The sequence below is a fragment of the Gadus macrocephalus genome, chromosome 1 (assembly GCF_031168955.1).
Source record: "Gadus macrocephalus chromosome 1, ASM3116895v1".
Lineage (NCBI taxonomy): Eukaryota > Metazoa > Chordata > Actinopteri > Gadiformes > Gadidae > Gadus > Gadus macrocephalus.
In genome coordinates, this window is record NC_082382.1 from 3442648 (window position 1) to 3466645 (window position 23998).

Below are 23998 nucleotides of genomic sequence, written 5' to 3' on the forward strand. Positions count from 1 at the left end.
TTTACAATGTTTCCTGCTGTCTGTCAATTTTAATGTCCTATTTGTAAAAAAAAATCCATTTTTTGAAAAACATGTGCATTCTTAACAATTAAATTGACTGCACTCATAGCTGTAAACTTGCGTTGTATAATGTTGAGCTTTAAAGCCCTATGCCTTAAATTTGACAAATGGCGCGGTTGGCAAGGTTTATGAAGGAGATGGTCTATTCCTATAATATACCCCAATATTGACGGTTGCAAACATGTAGACACCAACAGCTGTACACGGCTTTGCACCATTGGGGGCATGATGTTTCCCCTTGGACCAGGAAGACGATACGTTGACAAGTATACCACCTCCAGGGTGGGTTTCTGAACTTAAGTTAAGTTTCTGAAAAATCATCCCCAGATGCGCATGTTTGTATCGTCTGTGCAGCCTCTCTACCGTACAGCGACCGGGGTCAGAGTTCACAGGAAGCTGGGGGGCTGCCATCTTTCCCCGCCGTTGCTAACGCTTCGATGCTACACCGCGAAGGGGACTATTAATCCGCTTCACCCGTCTATTGTCCGCGGTCACCCGTTTCTCTCCGTACGGTCGTACTACACACCGATGCTATCGGATGATTTGACATGGAGAAAGTAGCGGATTGGAAGCCCTCGTACACCTACCAGGTGAGTCAGCACAGCGCCGAGATGCTCCACAACCTCAACGCGCAGCGGGAAGATGGAGGCCGGTTCTGCGACGTGGTGCTCCGCGTCGGCGAGGAGAGCTTCCCGGCGCACAGAGCGGTGCTCGCCGCATGCAGCGAGTACTTCGAGTCGGTGTTCAGCTGTCAGCCGGAGAGCGAAGGTGACGCCAAGGAGCTAGAGATGCACACGATCAGCCCTAAAGTTTTCCGAGACATCCTGGACTTCGCTTACACCTCCAGGATCGTGGTGCGACTGGAGTGCTTCCCCGAGTTGATGACGGCGGCCAAGTTCCTCCTCATGCGATCGGTTCTCGAGATCTGCCAGGAGGTCATAAAACAGTCCAACGTTCAGATCCTCATCCCCACCTCCCGAGGGGGGGAGGCCAGTCTGTTCCAGGCCCCGGGGGGGGCTGTTGAGTCGGGGTTCCCCGGGGCCCAGCAGGACCTGGTGAACGGGACGGGGATCAACGATCTGCGCTTTGCGAACAACGGACATGTGGACGGAAATCACAACACTACTGTGGCACTTTTGGAAGACGATACCGAATCCCCGATGCCGGTTTTGCATCCCGTCGAAGACGTGTCGACACCCCCCTCATCGGAGGTGTCAGGGAACCCGTTTCAGGACACCAATTCCCCGGGGTCAAAGACGAACCGAGGCGGACCAAAGAGGGCGACGGAGCCGCTCCACTTCAACCACAGCCCCGCCAAAGAAAGCCGGCTGTTCCCCTGCGGGTCCTGCGGGAAAGCCTTCACAGAGGCCTCCCGGTTGAAGAACCACGAAGCGCAGCATGGAGCCTCGAACGCGGTGAACCATGTCAGTGAGAGCCTCTCTCCGGAGGGCGGTCTCGGTCCGGCATCGCACCCGGGTCTAATGGAGGAGAACGGCGGGGGGTCGCCCGGAGGAGTCGCTGCCTCGGACGCCCACCGCAAGCGGGAGAGGATCAGACGACACGTCGGCTGTGACATCTGCGGGAAGGTGTTCCGGGACGTGTATCACCTGAACCGACACAAGCTCTCCCACTCCGGGGAGAAGCCATACGAGTGCCACCTATGTGGCCTGCGGTTCAAGCGGAAGGACAGGATGTCGTACCATGTCCGATCCCACGACGGGTCCGTGGGGAAGCCCTACGTGTGTCAGAGCTGCGGGAAGGGGTTCTCGAGGTGAGTGGTGTTCTCATAAATCATCTAGTAGTGTACAGTTCCACCACCCATGATTGGGACCAAACTCGAGGTCATCTCCAGCGTAATCCACTGTATGTCACTTGTTTGTAGATGTCAGTAAGGGGGGTTACTCGTTTAGTAAGCACTCTGCTGTTCATATGACTATGCCTTCATAGAGGAGTGGTATCCTGTTTAGATGAGTGGGTTTGTGCCATAACGCCACCAATAACTATGCATCTGTGTAGAGTGGCTGTATGACAATTACAGGTACATTTCAGTAGAGGGAGTAGGATCCTAATTGGATCCATCCATTCCATCCTAATTAAATCCTTTCGATCTAATTAGGCTGGAAAGGATTTTCTTCCGTATTTCACAAAACCATGTTTAAAGGCACCCAGTGCAACTTTCGAGGCTTAAAAATAAACATTCAATTTCTAGTCTTTTTTACACGTAGTAAGTTTCAATAACTCCATACCATTACATACCGACATTTAAAGGCACCCAGTGCAACTTTATGTAAACATTCAATGAAAAATAAACATTCAATTTCTAGTCTTTTTTACACGTAGTAAGTTTCAATAACTCCATACCATTACATATCGACATTCAAGGAGCAAAGATGAGACGTCGTTGTGTGGTGAGAACTGATAGAAAATCGTAAACAACAACAATCGCCGGTGGGGAGAAGCCATTTTTCCATTGACTGGAAGCCTGCTTTATTTATTGTAGGTTACAAAAAATAAAGAAAATGGCGGCATTGTTGTTGTTATCGATTTTGTATCAGTTCTCACCACACAACGACGTCTCATCTTTGCTGCTTAAATGTCGGTATGTAATGGTATGGAGTTATTGAAACTTACTACGTGTAAAAAAGACTAGAAATTGAATGTTTATTTTTAAGCCTCGAAAGTTGCACTGGGTGCCTTTAAGCAGCAAAGATGAGATGTCGTTGTGTGGTGAGAACTGATACAAAATCGATAACAACAACAATGCCGCCATTTTCTTTATTTTTTGTAACCTACAATAAATAAAGCAGGCTTCCAGTCAATGGAAAAATGGCTTCTCCCCACCGGCGATTGTTGTTGTTTACGATTTTCTATCAGTTCTCACCACACAACGACGTCTCATCTTTGCTCCTTGAATGTCGATATGCAATGGTATGGAGTTATTGAAACTTACTACGTGTAAAAAAGACTAGAAATTGAATGTTTATTTTTCATTGAATGTTTACATAAAGTTGCACTGGGTGCCTTTAAGGTCTAATTCAGCCATATTCACTGCCGTGCCGCTCCTTTCCTAAAATCCACTCCCTTGACAGTTGATAATGGTCGGAGTACATAACATTATTTAACGAATGACCTGAATCTAAATGCCTAACTTTAAAGACGAAATGAACTGAAATTTGAAGTTTAGTTGATATAACAGATGTATTGTCTACCTTCTCATTGGTACAATAACAAAAAATGGCTGAACTTGCTAAAAGGGATTCAATTGTACGGTGAAAGTGTTACAGGGCGCCGCCATGTTGGATTTCAACAATCAGCTACGTCACTGGCATGGTAACCTACTCCTACTCTTTGGCTCTAGCAGATAATGAGTCAGGCTCTAAGGCTCGCTGAAATGGCTACGGGAAAGCAAACAACCAGGGCTACAGGAGGATCATCTTATTGCATTGCCCCTGGCTGCAGTAATGAATTATATAGGGCCAAGGCAGCTGGGGTAATCATACATTTCCACAGGCTACCTTTGAATAGGAAACCAGCCCTTAATACATGGCTGGCAGCCTTAAAACTGACTAACCCTCCGATAGCCCCTGTCATGTCAATTTCCACAAGCTAGCACTCCAACCATAAAGTGTATAAACTATTACTCAGACGATATCACAGATCTATGTTTCCAGGCTGCTAATTAAACCACGGCGGGTTTGTAAACAGAAGTTCAACAAATGTCCCTTTCTACTCACCCTGATGTTCGCCGACTAGCCGTTGCTGATGCAGAGGGAGTTAAACTCGAAGAAGTAGTTTCATAGTTAGATGTATCTGTGCAATATCCATCAACATCAACCAGAAAGTAAACCTCCAACATCCACCTAAAGTAAACGTGACACTCGTGAATCCGCCTCGCATCTATGGTCATCCGTGGGTGTATCTCCCAAAGTGCATGTCTTTCAGGTCCCGTCCACCCGGAGCCGATTTTTTTGCGAAACCGTGTCTTTAATCAGACCCTCTAGGATTTCGCGATGTTGCGATTTGCAACTTCAACGCAACATCAACCAATCTCCGCAAATTCAGGGCGGTGTCACAATTTTAACCAACCATCTCAACTATCCCGCAAATTTGACCAATCAGTGGCGTCGTCTTGAACTGACGTCGACAAACTACCTTCCGCCTTACTTCCGTGTTTACTACGTTCAAGCGATTCCAGCATTCATGCAGCATGTACATGTCCAACGTTTCACACTTGCCGACCAAAATAACTGCGAAAGATCGCAAAAAGCAGTATCCTGGTATTCTACATGAAAGCGGGGGAAAATTATTTTGCACTGCATGCAACATTGTGGTGGAACATAAGCATACATCTTCCGTTGATAAGCATTTTGCCACCGCGAAACATAACTACAGAACTGAAGAACTGCAAGCAGGACGTCAGACGATGAGGCAGATCACTATGACACAGGCTGTTGCATCCAAGTCAATTGCCAGCGCGGAAAGAATCAAGAATCAATTATTCATAGGTCCCTTTCTCAGTGTTTTTGTTCTGTTTTTTCAGTAATAACTTAATATTTAGCATCAGGAAAATCGCAACTTTCACTTCCTCTCTCATTGTAATCGCTAAAAAACACAGCAACTTTCATCACAAATTTTTGGAAAAGCTCACGCAACATCAGGCATTTTAGGCTGCAACAATCTCAAAAGAGGCCCGCGAAATCCTGGAGGGAGTCTTTAATAACCATGTTATTAGGCAGATAATAAACCATGTTCTTTAATAGGTCCATGGTCCCAGGGTGGTTTCAAATAAAACCGGACCTATGCGGTTTCGTGTTAGGATTCGTGTGGACGTCTGAAGCGACGTTAGAGCTCCAAATGCTCCTGGACTAGTGATGTGGTATCTGCTGAGAAGGATTGTGGGCCCTGGAACAGTGACTAATGCTTAATTTTGGTTTGCATCTATTCTTCATTCATCACTTGAAGGCAAAGTAGTCGATCTGTTTTAGAAGCCTGTTTTAATCTGAAATTGTTTCCTAAATAAAGTCCTGGCACAGTGATATAAAACGTGTAACTTTGTCTCCGACACATAGACACATTGTAACAAATAACTGATACAAATGGGAAATTTAGCTCTAAAAGCAAAATCAAGTCAAATTGCCAACTGTCAAAAATCATTTCAGCGGCAAAATGAATATGCAAATGTGCTGCTGTCCAATATAAAATATGGCCAAATAATACTCCCACAATATGTATGAAATTCTAAACTGTTAAAAATGATTGTCACTGCATGAAATTACACCAACATTATAGTGTTATGATTCTTTGTTAGTTGTGTGGGTGTCTTTGAAATTTACAGCCGCTCAGCCATCACTAACCTGTGGCTATAATCCATAGTAAAGACACCTCCTTCCTGTACATACTGTATATTGGTTATGGTAGTTATATATTTTATGTACCGTAAGTTATTTCTGTAATATGTGATAACTATAGTCAAACCACATTTGATTGTAATTTGTCTGCAGCATGTACAGAGCCAAATCATGTTATGGCTTGACTGTTCATGCTGTAAGTAAAAATTAAATTAATCATTACCATTTTCTAGAAACAAGTGAGAACAGAAATTAGTAAGTAAATCAACCAAATAACGCAAAACAAATAAAATCGTCTTTGTACATTTGGTAATTTCCTCAATGTAAATATCGCACCAGGTAAATGACTTCCTGACATGGTACTATTACAGCTTACACCCTGCTAGGGATCAAACCTTTTGAATAATAATGCATGTGGCTATGGGTAAACACCATATCCAAACCGTCAGTATGCTGCATAGCTGAACGATCTGTTCTCCCCTGGGGACGGAGTTCCTGCACTCCTATCTTACAGAATCGAGGCGGTCATTGAGAGCCGAGGTTGCGATGCACAATCTAAAAACAGTTCAAACACAGATAGGCAACAGAAAAGTGCACTGTACCGACAAATTCATCCCCTGCTGATGGGACAGCTCATCTCCAGCTGGACCTTTATCGAAGTAAACAAGTAGTTATATGGGGGCATATATAACTAGAATTATTATTAGTTACTGTTATATTCATTGTATATGATATGGGGGTGCCGACTGATCTCTACAGTGGGATCTTGACTTACCCCACCTATATCCTACTGTGTATGTACTAGGCCATTTTCCCCTACAATGCTATAACCTATTAAACGATACATTATTTAAATAATTGACATGACACTTTGTTCGAAAACATTTTGTTCATAGAGGGAGGTGTCAATGTGCGTAAAAACTTCCAATCTACTTTATCATCTTGCTAAGCGTTAGAAGGGATAGAGAAGTGAAGCAGCTCTCAGTGATCAGAGGGACGAAGTTTCCTTACGGCCGGAAGGCGTTTCCTTGCGTCAGCCCCGTTGTGTGTGAGGTTGGATAAAGGCAAAACCACATGCCGTTGTTACACGATATCCAAGCCGGAACCCCGGGGTGCTGAATGATGTGTGTGTCTGTATCTCCCCAGACCAGACCATCTGAACGGACACATAAAACAGGTTCACACCACGGAGAGACCCCACAAATGCCAGGTGAGGACTTTAGACATTACTTTAACATACCGTCTTACGTTTGAGGCCCATAGCGATGTTGTAGTTGTAGACGTTCCGGTTCGGTCTTCCAGATCTGTAACGCCTCTTTCGCCACCCGGGACCGGCTGCGGTCGCACCTGGCCTGCCACGAGGACAAGATCCCCTGCAAGGTGTGTGGCAAATTCCTGCGGGCCGCCTACATGACGGACCACCTCAAGAAGCACAGTGAGGGGACCCACAACTACTGCGGCATCTGCAACAAAGGTGAGCGGCCCACTGGTCACCTTCTCTCCGTCGGTGAAGCTGTTGAGAGCCATGACAGGCTGAGTCCGTGTGATCACCCCTGCCAGGTGTGCTCAACCTCCAGAGCTTTTCCTGCAAGGGGCAAACTAGTCGGCAAGAGGTACAGAGTCAACTAAATAGAACAACTTTACACTTGTCATTTATCTAACCTGGACCCTATTTTCTGGTAATGTTGAGTCTAAGGGACACATGGGGGCAAGTTTTATTTTTTTTTATTTGGTCCAGTATTAAATAAGAGAAGAAGAAGGCTGCAACTGTCATCGAACTGGCTGCAAAGTAATCCTTAGAGGCAATAGTGCCCTGTTAATGCACATCCTCTTAATGCACTTGGTTTTGTCACTGACGGGCTCCGATCATGTTCCATCATTACGGGAAGGATCCTGACAGGGAAATACAACTTTGTTTTTTTACCTTTGGCTTGACCTCGGTCTGTTTGTTATTGTGTCCAACCAAGTCTCACTTGCGAGAGTTGAGTTGTTTGAGGAAGAGAACGGGGAAAGACGTGAGAGAGTGCTGGAGAGAGCAGAGCTTGTGGTGTTTGACTAGAGAAAGCATAGTTTTGGGTTATTTTAAGATTCTTAAAAGAGTTGTTAAAGAGCTGAGATTGTAATAGGGGTATATCTTGCAACAACGGGATTTCAGCCTTGGTTCGACACAAGAACAAACAGAACAATCAGGCGAAGGTCAGGAAACTTTTAGTTTAATTTCTCTGCAGGGGTTCTTTCCATGATGACAGAATATAACTTGAGCCTGTTGGCGATTAAGGGGCGATGTCACGCCCCTTCAGGTAGAGCCCATGGGACCTATGAGATCAAAAAATATGTATGGGTTTCAATGGAGAGAAAGTAATTATCTTCTGGTCCCAGTCTTGATATGCCCCGGATTACACATATGTTGTTTGTGGGATTTAAATGATAATTTTTCATGTCAAGAGTTTGACCGTTTATTGTTCAATTGTTCAGTTAAATGCTGTAGAGAAAACACAATGAGAAAGACTATGTCTCGTATGTGCCGTCACGCTCCCTGCGTCTGACGTGGACAAGACCGACAATCTCCCCATCGGCATAACTGAAACTCTGCACATGCCCCAATTTATAATGGTTTTCACCTCTTTTGATGCTTTTATCCTCCCCTTGGCAAAAACCTAACATTATCAAACTTCTTCACGAAGATGTTTAGTTTTCTTTGCATAAAAAATGATCATTTAAATCCACAAACAACATATGTTTAACAGGGGCATATAAAGACTGTGACCAGAATACTTTCTCTCCATTGAAACCCATTCATATTTTTCGATGTCATAGGTCCCATGGGCTCTACCGGAAGGGGCGGGACTTCGCCACTCTATTACAAGCCCTTTAGAATAGTTGGATAGACATTTCTGCTAGGGTGGTTATTGGGTAGCAATTATCTGTTCCGTGACTAACATTTGGACTGGATTATCACTACCACTTAAATGATTAAAATACTACCAAAGTACTTGTATAGTACATTCTTCATAGTATATTTATTCTAATCCGTCAACTCTTTATAACCAGTTAAGAAGTGTAATATAACGGTCGAAAGTCTTAATTCCTGTAGGTCTGGAATGGAAGACATGTAATGCAGAGCTCTGGTTATCCAAACCCTGTTTTAATCCGTAACTATTCCTATCCGTCCAAGTTGGGGATCAAAAAGAAAATCTGAACAATGTATCTGTCACTGGTTTTTGCAGCTCAATCATAAGGTATCAATACTTGCCTAACATCAGCACATACATGTGTTCTGAAGCCATTTGAACATTGGCTCACAAATCTTCCAACCGACCAAGAAACTTCTCCAAAGTTTATTTCCTCCATACACACAACATTTACTTTAAATGGCGGGCCGGAGAAATTGCAAACCAAAAAGTGTGTTGATCGTAGCTCTGATTGGCTGAGATGCCGTGGAGCCAGGTGACCACACCCACTCAGCCTCCTATTCCTTGTGTTGTTCCTCCTGTTCTCCCCCTCCCGGTCCCCAGGGTTCTCCACCGCCTCGTACCTTAAGGTGCACATTAAAGCCCACCACGCTCTGGTGTTGGTCCCCCCGCCCGCGGGGCCCGGGGGGGGGGCCCAGACTCCCAACGGCCACGCCTACCTCTCAGGACGCCCGTGCTCCGTCGAAGGCAAGCTGTCGGCCACCCTGTGTGTTCGCCGCTCATCCGCTTTGCTGCTCACTGCGGGGCGGGGCGGGGGGGGGGGGGGGGGGGGGGTGCTTAAGCTGCTTGCTTAAGACCAAACCACCACTCTGTGTCCTGCATGTCTGCAAAGGTCCACGTCACTACTCAGACCACACGCTAGGAGCCCGGGACCCGCAGTCCCGAGGCTGAGCAACACACCGCACTTCTAGGAAGGAGTTTGCATCAAGGAATGGCTGAGTGATAGAGTGGGGCATGGCCGTAGGGTTTGGTTTTTGTATATGAAAGCCCAAAACAAGTCAAACATGTCTTCTTGAGTTGGTGGCAATGCACCAACTGGTTTTCAAAATGCCTTTTTTTTTGGCACATTCTTTTCCATGTGAATGTATAACATTTTCCACATGTCTATAATGGAGCACAGTCAATATTGTGTTCCGTTCCAGATTTGCTCTCAGGTTATTGATAGATTGGGGTTGGAAACATTTTACTGCCCCCTTGTGTCCGTTACAGTGGAAGTGTGAATGATGGCAGCTCTGCAAAAACCAGCTTTGTGTCTTGAGTCGTGACGTGGATCTTCACCAATGTGAGGTTCTTGGACCTGTGAAGTCAGCCTCATGCTTGCTCTCCAACCGTTTAATCTGATTGGGTATTTGCATGGAGCTAGTAGCCTGTGTTCATGACTAAAATGAGCATTGTACATTTGGACCTAATTCAGTTATGCAGATGTTTCACCAGGGATTGACTGGGTTTGGGCTGTCGTTGATATTCAGTAGCTATAGTTAGCAGTAAGAGATGGCTCTTTCACCTCATTTTCTATGAACCTTTTGTTATTGTTGGGAGTTGCAGAAACTATCTGAAACAACATTTAGCATCAGTTCTGCCATATTACAAACATTTTGGAGCATTTCTTGTTTAATTTAGTCATTGTTTATTTTAACCTAAAATATCTTTGTTTGGGTGTACCGGTACAAAAAGGTCATGGTTAGGTACATACCTTGGCTAGTCTGGCTAGGCCAGGCTAATATCCCATATTTTGGGTCTAGGTGACTAATGCGGCAACCATTTCTTAAATTGGTCCAGTCTGAGCAGTTTGTTTTGATGCCAGTATCCGAGAGAGGGTTGAGCTTCTCTGACAGTGTCAGCTTCTAGCTTCTAGAGCAGAGGTGGGCAATTAAATTTCCCAAAGGGCCACATGAGAAACAGGGACTGTTGTGGAGGGCCGGACCAATAGGCTAAATTCAATTCAGCTCAATATTAATTTGATCTCTTTATAAAAAGCAGTAAAATGTAGGGTATTTGATAAGCTGTGACTGGTAAGAGTAAATGTTATGATAAGAATATGAAAAAAATAAAGCAGACATGGTACAAAATGCAGTTATGTTGGTATTTAATCAACATCCACAAAAGCAATTGTGAAAAAATGTGCTTGTTTTTAACATTTTTCAAAGAGCAGCATTAAATGAACTTTATAAAGTGTTATTACTATTTCATTTGCAGCGTAATTACAAATTTAGCCATGTTTTCTTCAAATGAAAAACTGAAGCAGACATAGTAAAAAATGACAACATAATGTTGACAACATAAACACTATTTGAACAGTATACTCAAAGCAATTGTGTTATTATCTTTTTGTTTTTAGTTTTACTACTCCATTAGCTGTTTTTCAGGTCTTTTTTTCTTGTTCAGTGTGAGAAATCTAGTCTGTGCTTGGCTTGAACAAGTTCACTGATGTCAGGTTGATTGTTTGAGGTGGATATGCGCAGGACAGCTGACAGATGATCATTAGTGAGAGAAGATCTGCATCCTGATTAGTTAAACTTCATCACTGAAAATGTTTCTTAAAATATGAACAAACACCGTCTGAGCATGCCTCCTCATGTGTGGAAAGTTCTCCTCTTTGAGAGAAGAATGGAAATCCAGCAGTGACACCGACTTGAAGTGCTCTGACAGCACTATATCTGACTGCAGGTCAATGAGTTTGAGCTGAATATCGCTAGGTGCACTGTCTACACTGCAAGTGAAGGGGGAAGAAATCATTTGCATCTCACCCTCAATTATTTATTTTTTGTCTTGAATCGCCTTGAAAACTCACCATGCAGTGCCAGTAACATGGATTATTACCTGTGGAGATGATCAGTTTGTGGTGGGGCTTCTTTCAGGGTTTGCATGTGGGTGAGAATTTTACCCTCCAACTGGCTTGAGAGAAACTGCAACTTCCTATGTCACCATGTTCATTTTCATTCTCCTCTAAATGTGACACAAACTGCCTGTGATTTAATGCTCTTGCCCTGGTGAAGTTAACTGTTTTAGTTATAACATCAATAACATGCTTCAGTTTTAGCACTGACTTACACAACACATTCTGATGTATAATACAATGCAAAAATACCATTTTCAGTTCTGAGGTCACTTCAGTCACTTTATCTTGCATCCGTTTCAAAAGTCAGACATTTTTTCCTGTCAGTTTTGGACACCCATCGGTTCTAACAGATGCCAGTTTGTTCCATTTAAGTCCCAGCTGGTCAAAACAGGCATTTACCTCAGTGAACAAATCACTCCAAGTCGTCGTCCCTTTCATTGACTGCATTGCTGCCAGCACCTTCGTTACCTCAAAGTCTTTCGTTATCCCACATATAAAAAGGAGTAACTGGGCTGTGTCGCAGGCATCACAGCTCTCGTCCAGTGCCAAAGAGAGAAGTTTGAAATTGTCTGCTTTACTTTGCAGCTGAATCTCCAGGTTTCCCGCGATGTCCTCAATCCTTCTCGTTACGCTTCTCAAACGCCGCTTTTTCTCTGGGCATAATAGCGCAGAAGAGTCCACCAAACACTCTTTATTAAACTCCCCTTCGGAAAATGGCTTACTTTTTTTGGCGATTTTGTGGGATATCACAAAGCTGGTCTTGGCTGCTGCACCCCTGGATATGCAACGCTTGGTAAAACAGCCTTGTTGCTTTTGCAGTTTGGCTAGCAAAGCTTCAAAAAAAGCAACAACAAAAATCGCCTTCATAATAAAACCAGTGCAGTTGTATTCCATTATTATTATTATTTATTTTTTATACAGTTATTTACATTTGATTATGAACTCCCCACTGACCTCACGCGGGCCGGTTAGAAACGGCCAAAGGGCTGGATGTGGCCCGGGGGCCTTACAATGCCCAGGTCTGTTCTAGAGTGTCAGAACCACGGTATGTGGTGCATTTCATATACAACATCGCTCATAATAACACTTAATACACAACGTCGGTACTAAAAAAAGTATCACAAAGTTGCCGGGGTTGTAACATTCCTTCCTAGAACTCTCCATCTGACAAAGTAGGTTCACTTTAAACACATGTTTTAGAGAATCAAACCCTGAGCACCTCCCTAAAGTAAGGTTATCTATGTTCCTTACCCACAAGCATCTTTCTCTTTTTGGACAATTCTTTTAACAAACATATAAAATGCATAGTTTTTACAAACATTGTTGGCAATTATTTTACAAATGATTATTGTGTGTCTGTTGAATATCATTTGGACATAAAACGATGTTCAAACTGCATAAGCTGCTACTCAGATGTGCTGGTCATTTTCCAGTCTTTAGTGTATTACTTGGTCAGGCGTTGGGCCTCACTCAACATCTTGTGCATGTTTCCACTTAACTTGATCTTACCTGAGTGTGCCATGTCTGATTCAAGAAACTTGAATTCAGTACAGGAAGTTGTCGTAAATGATGCGTAAACATGATGAACGCCACCTGATCATCAATGAGTCCCTAGTCACGAAAATCAAAATAAGCATAAAGGATGTCGCCCAAAAGTACTATATTAGGAAGCTTTCCTCCTCATTTCAGCAGAGCGTAGAAGTGGTAGTTGCATGAGGCCGGATGGAATCTCGGCCATGGGTGGTGGTTTGGTATTGGCACGTAATGGAAGGACCTATCATTGTCTTTTTTTTATGTGCTTGAAGTCGCAATGTGCAACATTAGTAGGAGACAGACTTTCATTATTGAATAAACTCAATAGCTGTGCAAGAGAGTCAACACTAACTGTCTGTGCAACTGTGAAAACAAACTTGCATAGCTGGCTGTTGGTTTGAGGGGGGGGGGGGGGGGCTTTGGGAGTGTCAACAGTACGTTATTGTAAACAAAAAGGTATGGGCTTGCCAAGTTGCCACCATTCTTTAATTGTAGAATATATAATTTTAAGTATGTGATTTTGATAATATTGAAATAACTGTCGATCAGCATTTACTACAGGTTATTTTAAGCTGAGAGCTAGCTTAAATTTGACATAATTGCAGGAACAAGCAACAAATGCCGGTGGGGTAGAATGAACTTGGCCCCAATAAAGATGGATTAGGTACAACACGTTTTGGTTATTGAATTGAAACCTGATTCGCTTAATGTCTCTATAGACTAGAGTGGTCTGGCACTTGTGAGAAACGGGAAACTCTTAAGACTGAATCCAAAAGTAAGGCTGAGAATATAAGCTATAGATCCTTGATGCCCAGAGGAATCAAGGATCTGTGCTCATCTGTCTGGTCTGTCCATGGAGCTGCATGGGGGAGCCAGCGCATTGCATGTGTTGCCTTGAATATTTGGTGCAGACCAAACAAATTGATTTTAAACATTTGCTTAGGCAAATTCTCTAGATCAAGACCAATAACTTGAACTATCTGCCCATATATTCAGGTCACAGCATTTCGATGGCAGAAAACATGAATGTGATCAAACTAATCATGTTGGCTTGGCCTGCCTTTCTGTGTGCAAACAGACATGCATTAAAGTAGAACTTGGGGTAATCTCCTCTCTCTGGTTTCCACTGGCTTGTTTTGTCCCCCCCCCCCCACCGCCCCCTCTCCCGGGCGTGAGGTAGACCTGTGTGCCGGTCACCAGCTGCTTGTCTCCTTACCCGAGGCAGAGGGGGGATGTCACGGACTCTCTGGACCCCCCTGTCACGCCCAGCCCGGCCCCCCGGCCCCGGGCCTGCAGGGTGCCCCCCCCTGTTACTGGGAGTGTCGCTCAGCCTTCCCCTTCCATGGGCCGGTCACAGGTCAGTCCAGCAGCCGGAGGGGCGGGGCATGCTGTTAGCTGCTCACCGATTGGACGAGTAGAGCACGCCACAGTCCACATTGCACAAATGGTTTGGGCCGAGCGATTGGAGATGAAAGTGGGCTTCACAAAATCACAATCATCTTGGCACATGTGTGTTGGTTGTGTGGAGTTTGGCAGTGTCCCATCTCATGGTTCAAGGCATGATCCTCACTGTCCTGTGTTGCGGTGCCTCCTCAGATGTTTAAGGTGACGGTCTGCGGCTGGATTGAAGTGAACCGCATTGAGAGTTGTATTTGATGTGTGAGTGATGACCGTAACAATTCATAGAGAACCTCAACTAATTCAGGCCTCTTTTCTCCCCTCAACTTCTTCTCTGATTTTGTTCTCTCTTCCGATCTTTCCTACCTTTGTGTCTGTCTGTCTGTCTGTCTGTCTGTCTGTCTGTCTGTCTGTCTGTCTGTCTGTCTGTCTGTCTGTCTGTCTGTCTGTCTGTCTGTCTGTCTGTCTGTCTGTCTGTCTGTCTGTCTGTCTGTCTGTCTGTCTGTCTGTCTGTCTGTCTGTCTGTCTGTCTGTCTGTCTGTCTGTCTGTCTGTCTGTCTGTCTGTCTGTCTGTCTGTCTGTCTGTCTGTCTGTCTGTCTGTCTGTCTGTCTGTCTGTCTGTCTGTCTGTCTGTCTGTCTGTCTGTCTGTCTGTCTGTCTGTCTGTCTGTCTGTCTGTCTGTCTGTCTGTCTGTCTGTCTGTCTGTCTGTCTGTCTGTCTGTCTGTCTGTCTGTCTGTCTGTCTGTCTGTCTGTCTGTCTGTCTGTCTGTCTGTCTGTCTGTCTGTCTGTCTGTCTGTCTGTCTGTCTGTCTGTCTGTCTGTCTGTCTGTCTGTCTGTCTGTCTGTCTGTCTGTCTGTCTGTCTGTCTGTCTGTCTGTCTGTCTGTCTGTCTGTCTGTCTGTCTGTCTGTCTGTCTGTCTGTCTGTCTGTCTGTCTGTCTGTCTGTCTGTCTGTCTGTCTGTCTGTCTGTCTGTCTGTCTGTCTGTCTGTCTGTCTGTCTGTCTGTCTGTCTGTCTGTCTGTCTGTCTGTCTGTCTGTCTGTCTGTCTGTCTGTCTGTCTGTCTGTCTGTCTGTCTGTCTGTCTGTCTGTCTGTCTGTCTGTCTGTCTGTCTGTCTGTCTGTCTGTCTGTCTGTCTGTCTGTCTGTCTGTCTGTCTGTCTGTCTGTCTGTCTGTCTGTCTGTCTGTCTGTCTGTCTGTCTGTCTGTCTGTCTGTCTGTCTGTCTGTCTGTCTGTCTGTCTGTCTGTCTGTCTGTCTGTCTGTCTGTCTGTCTGTCTGTCTGTCTGTCTGTCTGTCTGTCTGTCTGTCTGTCTGTCTGTCTGTCTGTCTGTCTGTCTGTCTGTCTGTCTGTCTGTCTGTCTGTCTGTCTGTCTGTCTGTCTGTCTGTCTGTCTGTCTGTCTGTCTGTCTGTCTGTCTGTCTGTCTGTCTGTCTGTCTGTCTGTCTGTCTGTCTGTCTGTCTGTCTGTCTGTCTGTCTGTCTGTCTGTCTGTCTGTCTGTCTGTCTGTCTGTCTGTCTGTCTGTCTGTCTGTCTGTCTGTCTGTCTGTCTGTCTGTCTGTCTGTCTGTCTGTCTGTCTGTCTGTCTGTCTGTCTGTCTGTCTGTCTGTCTGACCACGGCGGCCTTCCCCCTCAGACCGACCGGAGAAGTGTCCTCACCTGGACTCAGAGGAGTCGGACCCCTCATTCGCTGAGCTGACCAATGGGGACGAGCTCAAGTCCCCGCAGAAGCCTGACCCAGACGAGGTGGAGATGACGTCACCGGCCTCCAACGGCTCCCCCTCCTCCTCCGCTGACAGGACCTTCCCCTCGGGGTCAAAGGTCAGGGCCGACGTGGAGAAGAAGTTTGCCTGCAGCCTCTGTGGTCAGGCCTTCCGCACCAAGTCCTACCTCAACAAGCATCAGCACCGCGTCCACGAGGGCCAGAAGGGCCCGCCGAGGGCCCCCTCGGGCCCCGGCCCGCAGGCCCCGTCCCCCTTCTCCTCCCAGCAGAACATGTCCCTGCTGGAGTCGTTCGGCTTTCAGATCGTCCAGTCGGCCTTCGCCTCGTCCCTGGCGGACCCCGACGGGGGGCCGAGCGCACTGGACTTTGCAGGGAAGTGATTTGAACGAAGGGGAACGGGGAGAGACACGACTTCTGGGGACTCTCCTGAACCCCTTGTGTTGAGGTTAAGTCCTCTGTTTTTGGGAATAGTTCTGCCACAAGACTGACTGTTGTCTGCTGTTCATGGCACTGCTCACTGTGCATTCACCTTTGTTACTATTGGTCATGATCTATTTGTCATAGCGCTGTATTGAGATTTTATTTTTCCTTCATTCCAGAGTAGTGAAAGTGCTTAAAGAAAGCTGACGCATTGTTCTTGATCTTGCATTAGATTCGCTTGTATTGAATACGATGACTAGCTCTAGCTCTCCAGCTGTTTCTACACCAGCCCGCTCAGCCACGTCTGTCTGGATCGATGTGGGGTGGATTAGTCTTCGAAGTCAAGTATTTATCAGAAGTTCATGATACTGTCCATTATTTGTTGGTTCTGACTTTTACTGGCTTTGAAGGCTGCAAATTGACTCGTTTGCGTTAAAACAATGAAAGGGATTTATTTCTTTTTTTACAGTCCTACGTTTATTTTTGCTTGTTTCAGGAGACATTATAATGACCATACTTTGGTTGAATGGTATGTTTGCACAGTTACATTCTCAAGTCAATTCAGTGGGATACTTTTTCTTGATTCACAATTTCTTTTTTAACTTCAACAAACCATTCATCCACAAGTTGTTCCTTTTGTGAAAACAAAGCCATATGTTGGTTCTTAAATGTTGAATAGCTCAGTCCTATTGCCAGCCACAGTCAGTATACATCTGAAGAAGGTAGCTACCTCAACAGCAAATGAAGTGAAGGTGCAGTCCAGCACGGCCTACCAGTGACCTTGTTACATTTAACTTCTTTTTTATGCAAGCAGACTTTTTGGGTAACATTTATATTGCATAATGCTTATTCAAGTACTAAAGCGTGACTTTAACGATAACTGGTAGATCTATTTAAGATGTACCATGGTGTTATTTACGTTATTGCATTGACCTGTTTCCGAGGTGGATTGTTGAGTAGAGACTTAATGTGATCATGCTCTACCAGTCTCACTGAATGTGTGGAAACTTGCCTCTAGGATGCTATAAATTAGCTTTCCAAATCCCTTTCAAACGTTTTACCAAGACCTTTCTCATCTCCTCAACGTCAACAGTTTTGTATATTAACCAGGGACCAATTTCAGTTGTAATTGTTATAAATTGTGAGAAAATAATTATATTTTAGTAATTTATTTGTGCCCAGTTAGTTTTCTGTAGAGCTTTTCTTTTTTTATATTGTGAAAATGTTGTGTTTTTTGCAGAATTAAGATAACTTTCCACTTTAGTGTGTCTGTGAAATAACCATCTGTGTGACTGATGCCACAGACCAGCATGTATCCTTAATTTAAAATGAAGCCCTAACGTTAAGGCTGTTGGGTTGGTTTATAGCTGCACACAACCATCTTTATTTTTTGATAACTTATTTTTAATGTGCAAGGGCTCTCTATCAAAGTGTGTCTTGGTCGTAACAGCGTTGTTTCAGAATGTAAATGAGCAAAAAATAATCATATGCCTTTTACCTTGCCAAGACGTTAATTTAATTGGAGGAGAGTATATTAAGGTACGTTTTCTTTCTAAACGCAGCTGGGTTAACTTGCTTGCAATCTTGTTTTTTTTACCCTCCATGTATATATATTTTTTATCTTGGTCGCCTACTGCTTTTTATGAACAATGATTGAATGAAAATGGCTATACAATACTACTTCGTTACACAAGTTGTGTAAGGCCTCAATCTTATTTATTAGGCTACGAAACAACTGGAGGTTAACTTATCAGATTTAAAATGATGCCTTTGATTGTCACACCAAACAGGGTGGGGATGATTTTGGACCGGGTATGTTTGAGGTATTTGTTAATCTTATATTGGGAATGATTGAACATCTAACACAAATCAGCTCTATGGCATCAGACGATTTTTTTTTTTTTTTTCACGATGCGGGTCATTGAAAAAGAAGGCTGGGCTCTGAATGTCATTGTAAAGAAGAGTATACTGTGGATAAGCTTACTTTTGTGTCCGTGTTTCTGTAACTGTTTGCTAGTTGCTTTACGTTCATTTTGATTGCTCAATTCCTTATGCATATATTTATGGCTAAATTGCATTGGGCAAAAAGTGTATATACTTTAATATTCACATGTTCTCTGGCATATATAACTATACATATATATGTACATATAAATGAGTGTTCCTCAGTAGTCCTGTACTTATTTATTTTGTTATTTTTCTCCATAATGTAGAGGAATGTAAATGTATAGCCATTTGGTTGACGTGTCTACTGGAGTTGGCCACAGACTGTGCTACCAGGTGTTAGCGACAGATCACTGTTCATCGATCCTGCTCCGCTATCACTGTCTGATCAGGTGAGAGTTGGCAGATCACGATTCATCGCTCCTGCTCCAATAGCACTGTCTGATCTGGTGATGGGCAGACAACTGTTCATCGCTCCTGCTCCACTAGCACTGTCTGATCTGGTGATGGGCAGACCACTGTTCATCGCTCCTGCTCCACTAGCACTGTCTGATCTGGTGATGGGCAGACCACTGTTCATCGCTCCTGCTTTGGCAGCCAGTGGCGGTTTATGCACGGGCGAACCGGGCAGTCGCCCGGGGCACCATTCTTTCATAACACGTGGGGGGCGCCACGAGCAGTTTAAAAGAAAAAAACATCTGTGCCGCGAAGCGGTTTTCTATGATGTATCATAACATTGTGTGGGGAATTGCATATTGGCGCCTCCTATGGCTGGAGGCGCACCTGCTTGTTGCGAAGGTGCTGTGCAAAGACGGACTGAAACCCCTATCGAAGTCCGTAGGGCCACGAGGTGGACGTAGAACCACCACTGTCGGCAGCACTCCTAAGTGCTGTTGGCTTGATTATTTTTGTCCATTTGTTCCCTTTGATTTGATTCTGTCTGCTGCTGCCACGCACTATTACCTGTTCCCTGTAGTTGTGGATTAAAGGTTGCTTTCAAATGGGGAAATACCTATTTAAAATACCTTGATTTCCTTAAGACATGCTTGCCATTTTCGGCATTTGTGTAATCTGTGATTTATTTTAAATTTTTTCTTTGTAGGCCTAGGTGATTTTTTTTTGGGGGGGGGAGTCTGTTGCAAAGTGCCTTCAAAATACTGATTGTGAGCAGCAACAGATAAAAACGTTTCTTTTTGCGGAGGGTAGGCAAACGTATACAGTAACTTGCTTAGACACTCTTGTATGAAACACATGCACATGCAGACATTTTAACTTAACCTCTTTTCGTCATGCTCAGCAAGATTGTCTTCGAAATGTAACATGTTTATAACAAAGTGTTTTGGACGTATACAATCCAAGCATACTTTTCTATAGATATTGTTTTTTGTATTCTGTTATTGAGTCCCATGTCTCTTTATTGGGACAGAGGTGGGTATGAAATAAATTTGCGTAAAAAAAGTCAATAACTTGTTTCTTGGGTCTTGTTTTATTTGAAATCAAACCAAGTGTTTGCAGCCTCTCCTTTGGAATTCTTAAATACATTACCTTAAATAAAATGGCATAAATAAACAATACAACATTTTACATTATTAAAATTGAGTTTGAAGCATATTAGGTTCCTTCTCTGTGTGCTTGTGTTTGTAATTCAATTTGTTAAAAGCCTCTGCAATCTCAATAATCGATTTCCCTTTAGTCTCGGGCACAAAGTACAGCATGAATGCCGAACTGAAGATGCAGTAGGCCACGAAAATCAGGAAGCAAAACTGTCCAATTGCACCCTAGAGGGGGAAACGAGAGAAAAGATGGTGATGCACATTACTCTAGTGAAAAGCTACAAAACGACTAACATTACACTCGCATCATTTAGGAGAACCTTTTGATATCCATAAAGGTTTCTATACACAGAGCAGCTCACCACTATGTAGGGGAAGAGCATCCCGATGAGGAACATGCCCACCCAGTTGATGGTGCCGCTGCAGACGTAAGCAGAGGGCCGCCAGGCCTGCAGGAAGAGGTCAGCGGGCAGCGCCATGGACACCCCCGCTGGAACAACACACAACGCTGTTCTCACACTTCTTTCTCGATCCAATGATTAGAAACCAGGTGAATAATCAACAGGAAATAACTCACAGGGTCCAAGTCCGTAAATACATATAACCGTGAATATCAGGCTTATGTTGACGTAGGGAATCCAGGAATACAAATCCTGCAGGCACAAGGAACAGGTCTTAAACAGCATCTATCACACCGTTGTCATCTCAAAGGAGTAGCCACTGTTGTATATTGACCTTGACGGACAGCGTGACGATGAGTACGGACATGGTGACGCCCATCAGCAGGTAGCCGTAGCCCATCAGCTTCTTCCTCCCGGCGCGTTCGATCACTAGGGACTGAACCACAGCACGGTCAACAAGGGACCTGGAGGAAGGGGCATGGAGGACCCCGCAGGGGTCCTCCATGCCTGCGGGGTCCTCCATGCGTATAGGAACGAGCAGTACTCACACAGAGCGATATGGTCACGAACTCTGTGGCCCCGATCCCGATGGACAGGTAGTGCATCTTATCCTCCGCCACACCCGCTTCCCGGAAGATGTCGAAGGCGTAGAAGTACAGCTGAGAGTTAAAGTTACACCAGCACATAATAAAGTTGAGCCGATAGCGCCCGTCGACTGTGACAAAATTATTTTGTAGGGATATGTAGCCTAACATTTTTTAAGAGGGGGGGGGGGGGGATGGTTTGTATACAAGATTATCTTTAGATGTAATATTTAGATTTACATGCAAGATTATGATATAAAATGCAGATTTAGAGTTAGGATGTAGATTTAGATATAGGATTTAGATTTAGATTTAGATTAAAGATTTATATACAAAGATATCCTTTCTGTACAACTAACTAAAGGGTTGGAGGAGAGCCAAAAACAATATGGCGTTACCAAACACTGACTATCTGTGCCCGCCCTCTATCCCAACTTGTCTATCAGGCCGAACTAGGGCAACTCCATCCCCCCACAAACTCCCCATCAATCCCCCTAATAGTCCTGCTGGGTCGCTACACCCCCCCCTCCAATTCCTCGTCCCTGAGAACGAGTCTGACTATATACACAACCTCGCCAACTCTCTCAACCACATAGCAGGGGCCAACCAATTTGCTGTCCAGCTTGGGGCAATGGCCTTTTACCCTCTTAGGTCAATAAACCCAGGCAAGGTCCCCAGCCTGGATGTCCTGCCCCTTAGCGTGCATGTCATAGCATCGCTTCTGACAAACCCCTGCCTGCTGAGCTTGGTGTCTGGCGAATCTGTGGACCATTTCCAAGCGGCCCTGTAACTGCTTGGCACACTCCGGGCCAGCCATGGCATCTGGTGCATCGGGCGGCCGTCCGTAGGCCAGCTCTGGCACCGTTCTGAGCTCCCTGCCCAACATCAACAATGCAGGAGTACAGCCAGTGGATTCTTGGACTGCACTGCGGCACGCCATGAGGATCAGGGGTAATTGCAGGTCCCAATCACTCTGATCTGGAGTGGTGGTGAGGGCTATTTGGGTGCCAAAGGTCCGCATGAAGTGCTCCACCAACCCGTCGCTTTGAGGGTGAAGTTGGCTGGTTCTTGTGTGACGGATGCCAAGTTGGCTGCACATGGCGGTGAATACTTGTTATTCAAAATTCCGCCCTGGGTCGGAGTGGAGCTCCGAGGGGGTTCCAAAGCGGCTGAACATTCCTTGCACCAAGGCTTTGGCAACGGTTGTGGCTTCTTGGTCAGGTAGGGGGTATACTTTTGATCCACTTTGTGAAGTAGTCGATGGCGACCAACACATACCGGTTCCCTCTGCTGGTACGGGGAAGTGGGCCCAACACATCGACTGCCACCCTCTTCATCGACACGGTGCTGCTGTAGAGGTGCACGGGACTGACCTTGGGGCCCTTTACGAGTGGTACAGGACTTGCAGCGGCGACAGTAGTCCTCAACATCTCTCTTGCTCTGGTCCCCTACCGTAGCCGTCAAAATGTCTTTGTCACCCCAAAGTGACCTACTCCGGGGGATCTCTGTATGTGCCTCCAGCACTTTGTCCTGGAGGTCGTTTGGCACGACCACCTGCTAGCGTGGCTCCCCAGTGGTTGGCTCATGCCAGCACCTCTTCAGGACACCTTCCTGCAGCTCCACCCCAGGCCAATGGGACCACAGGCCCCTGACTGGGCCGCCACATCTTCTCAGGGTGGCGGGTTGTCTGTTTCCAGCCACCCCATTACTGTTTTAAGATCAGGGTCCTCGGTTTGCAGTCCAGCCCATCCCCTAACATCATCGGGTAATAGGCCTCGACAGATCACCTCCCCCGTCTGTAGGTTAGCTGCCTCCCGTTCTTCTTTCCGGCTACAGTGGTGACAGTCTGGGGCACACGGACGGCGGGAGAGGCTGTCTGCATTTGTGTGATTCTCACCTCTCTGTGTTGTATGGTGAACTGAAAGGCCTGGAGATGTTTGATCCATCTGGCGACTTGTCCTTCAGGCTCTTTAAAGAATATGAGCCACTTCAAAGCAGCCTGGTCAGTGCGAATGGTGAATGGAAGGCCGAAGACAATGTGCTTGAAATGGTTTACTGCATCAATCACTGCCAACAGTCCCTTGCGTGTGACACAATAGTTCCTCTCCGACTAATCCAAGGTACGACTTTGTTAAGCAACAACCCGCTCTCCGTCAGGGGACAGCTGCGAGAGTACAGCGCTAAGGCCTGTGTTGCTAGCGTCCGTGTCAAGGATAAATGGCAAGTCTTTGTTTGGTGCAACCAGCACTGGATCCTTACATAAGGCCTGTTTAAGCTTGTGGAAGGCTGCATTCTGTCCCCATTTGTACTGTGTCTTTGCGCATTAACATGAACATGGGGGCAGCTACAGTAGAGAACCCTGCCACAAAGCGGCTGTAATAGGATGTGAGTCCTAAGAAAGATCTCAGCTGGTGGATGTCAGTGGGGGTAGGTCAATCCCTAACGGCTGCTACCTTATCTTGCTCTGTCATGATGCCAGCTCCACTGATCTTGTGGCCAAAGAAGGAGACCTCTTGCCGTGGGAAGCTGCACTTCGCCGGGTGAAGCTTCAGGCCTGCACGCTTGATCCGCTCCAGTACCTCCATCAGGCTCCCAAATGCAGAGTCAAAACATGGTCCATGGACAAGGAGATCATCCAGGTAGACGAGGCAGCGTTCAGGGGGCATATCCGCAAGGACCTTTTCCATCAGCCTTTCAAATGTGGCCCGGGGCGTTGCATAGCCCGAATGGCATGGTGGTGAACTGCCACAAGCCACGTCCCGTGGTGAAGGCGGTCTTGGCTTTGTCCTCTGAAGCCATGGCCACCTGCCAGTACCCACTCTGAAGGTCCAATGAGGAGAACCTTGCTGAACCAGCCACGTAATCGAGGGACTTGTCTATCCGCGGGAGTGGGTAGGAGTCATTCACAGTTCTGTCATTCAGTGGTCAGTAGTCGACGCAAAACCTTGAGCTCCCGTCCTTCTTAGGAACCATTACGACCGTGGGTGACACCCACAGTCTCTCTGATGGCTCAATAATGCCAACATCCCTCATCTCTTGTATCATCAGGTCAGCAGCAGCTTGGCGGGCTTTGGGCAATCGTCTAGGCTGCTGGCGGATTGGCTGGGCATCCCCTGTTTTAATGAATTGTTGGACCAAATGTTTGGCGAACGTTGTTGGGGCCAGTGGCAAAACTGTGTCGATACTCATACAGGAGGCTCCATAGCCTATCCTGTTGTTCAGAGTTT

General features: G+C 45.5%; 2 protein-coding genes across 6 annotated transcripts in view; one reads left to right on the top strand and one right to left on the bottom strand.

The window, feature by feature from the left end:
- The first annotated feature begins 106 nt into the window (after positions 1-106).
- patz1 (POZ/BTB and AT hook containing zinc finger 1) lies at positions 107-19699 on the top strand. Of its 5 annotated transcripts, XR_009527720.1 has the most exons (6): positions 108-1831; positions 6555-6618; positions 6711-6882; positions 13933-14109; positions 14349-14411; positions 15783-15824. XR_009527720.1 is itself a non-coding variant. In XM_060062968.1 (5 exons), exons 1-5 carry the CDS (start codon positions 609-611, stop codon positions 16247-16249), a joined length of 2103 nt encoding a protein of 700 aa, XP_059918951.1. In that variant the 5' UTR covers positions 107-608; the 3' UTR covers positions 16250-19699. The 5 variants fall into 5 exon arrangements, 4 of the variants coding, with proteins under 4 accessions (XP_059918951.1, XP_059918979.1, XP_059918971.1 ...); XM_060062968.1 differs by lacking the exon at positions 14349-14411 and having other exon boundaries at positions 107-1831; positions 15783-19699; XM_060062996.1 differs by lacking the exon at positions 15783-15824 and having other exon boundaries at positions 14349-14664.
- The window catches only part of LOC132466066 (solute carrier family 2, facilitated glucose transporter member 11-like), a 29920-nt gene continuing 25618 nt past the window's right edge, over positions 19697-23998 (bottom strand). The window contains exons 8-12 of the mRNA XM_060063096.1: positions 20736-20846; positions 20522-20623; positions 20364-20439; positions 20149-20276; positions 19697-20011 (exon numbers count right to left, since the gene is read on the bottom strand). Of these exons, the coding sequence (XP_059919079.1) occupies positions 19823-20011; positions 20149-20276; positions 20364-20439; positions 20522-20623; positions 20736-20846 (606 nt within the window). The 3' untranslated portion in view covers positions 19697-19822. The remainder of the gene's footprint in view (positions 20012-20148; positions 20277-20363; positions 20440-20521; positions 20624-20735; positions 20847-23998) is intronic.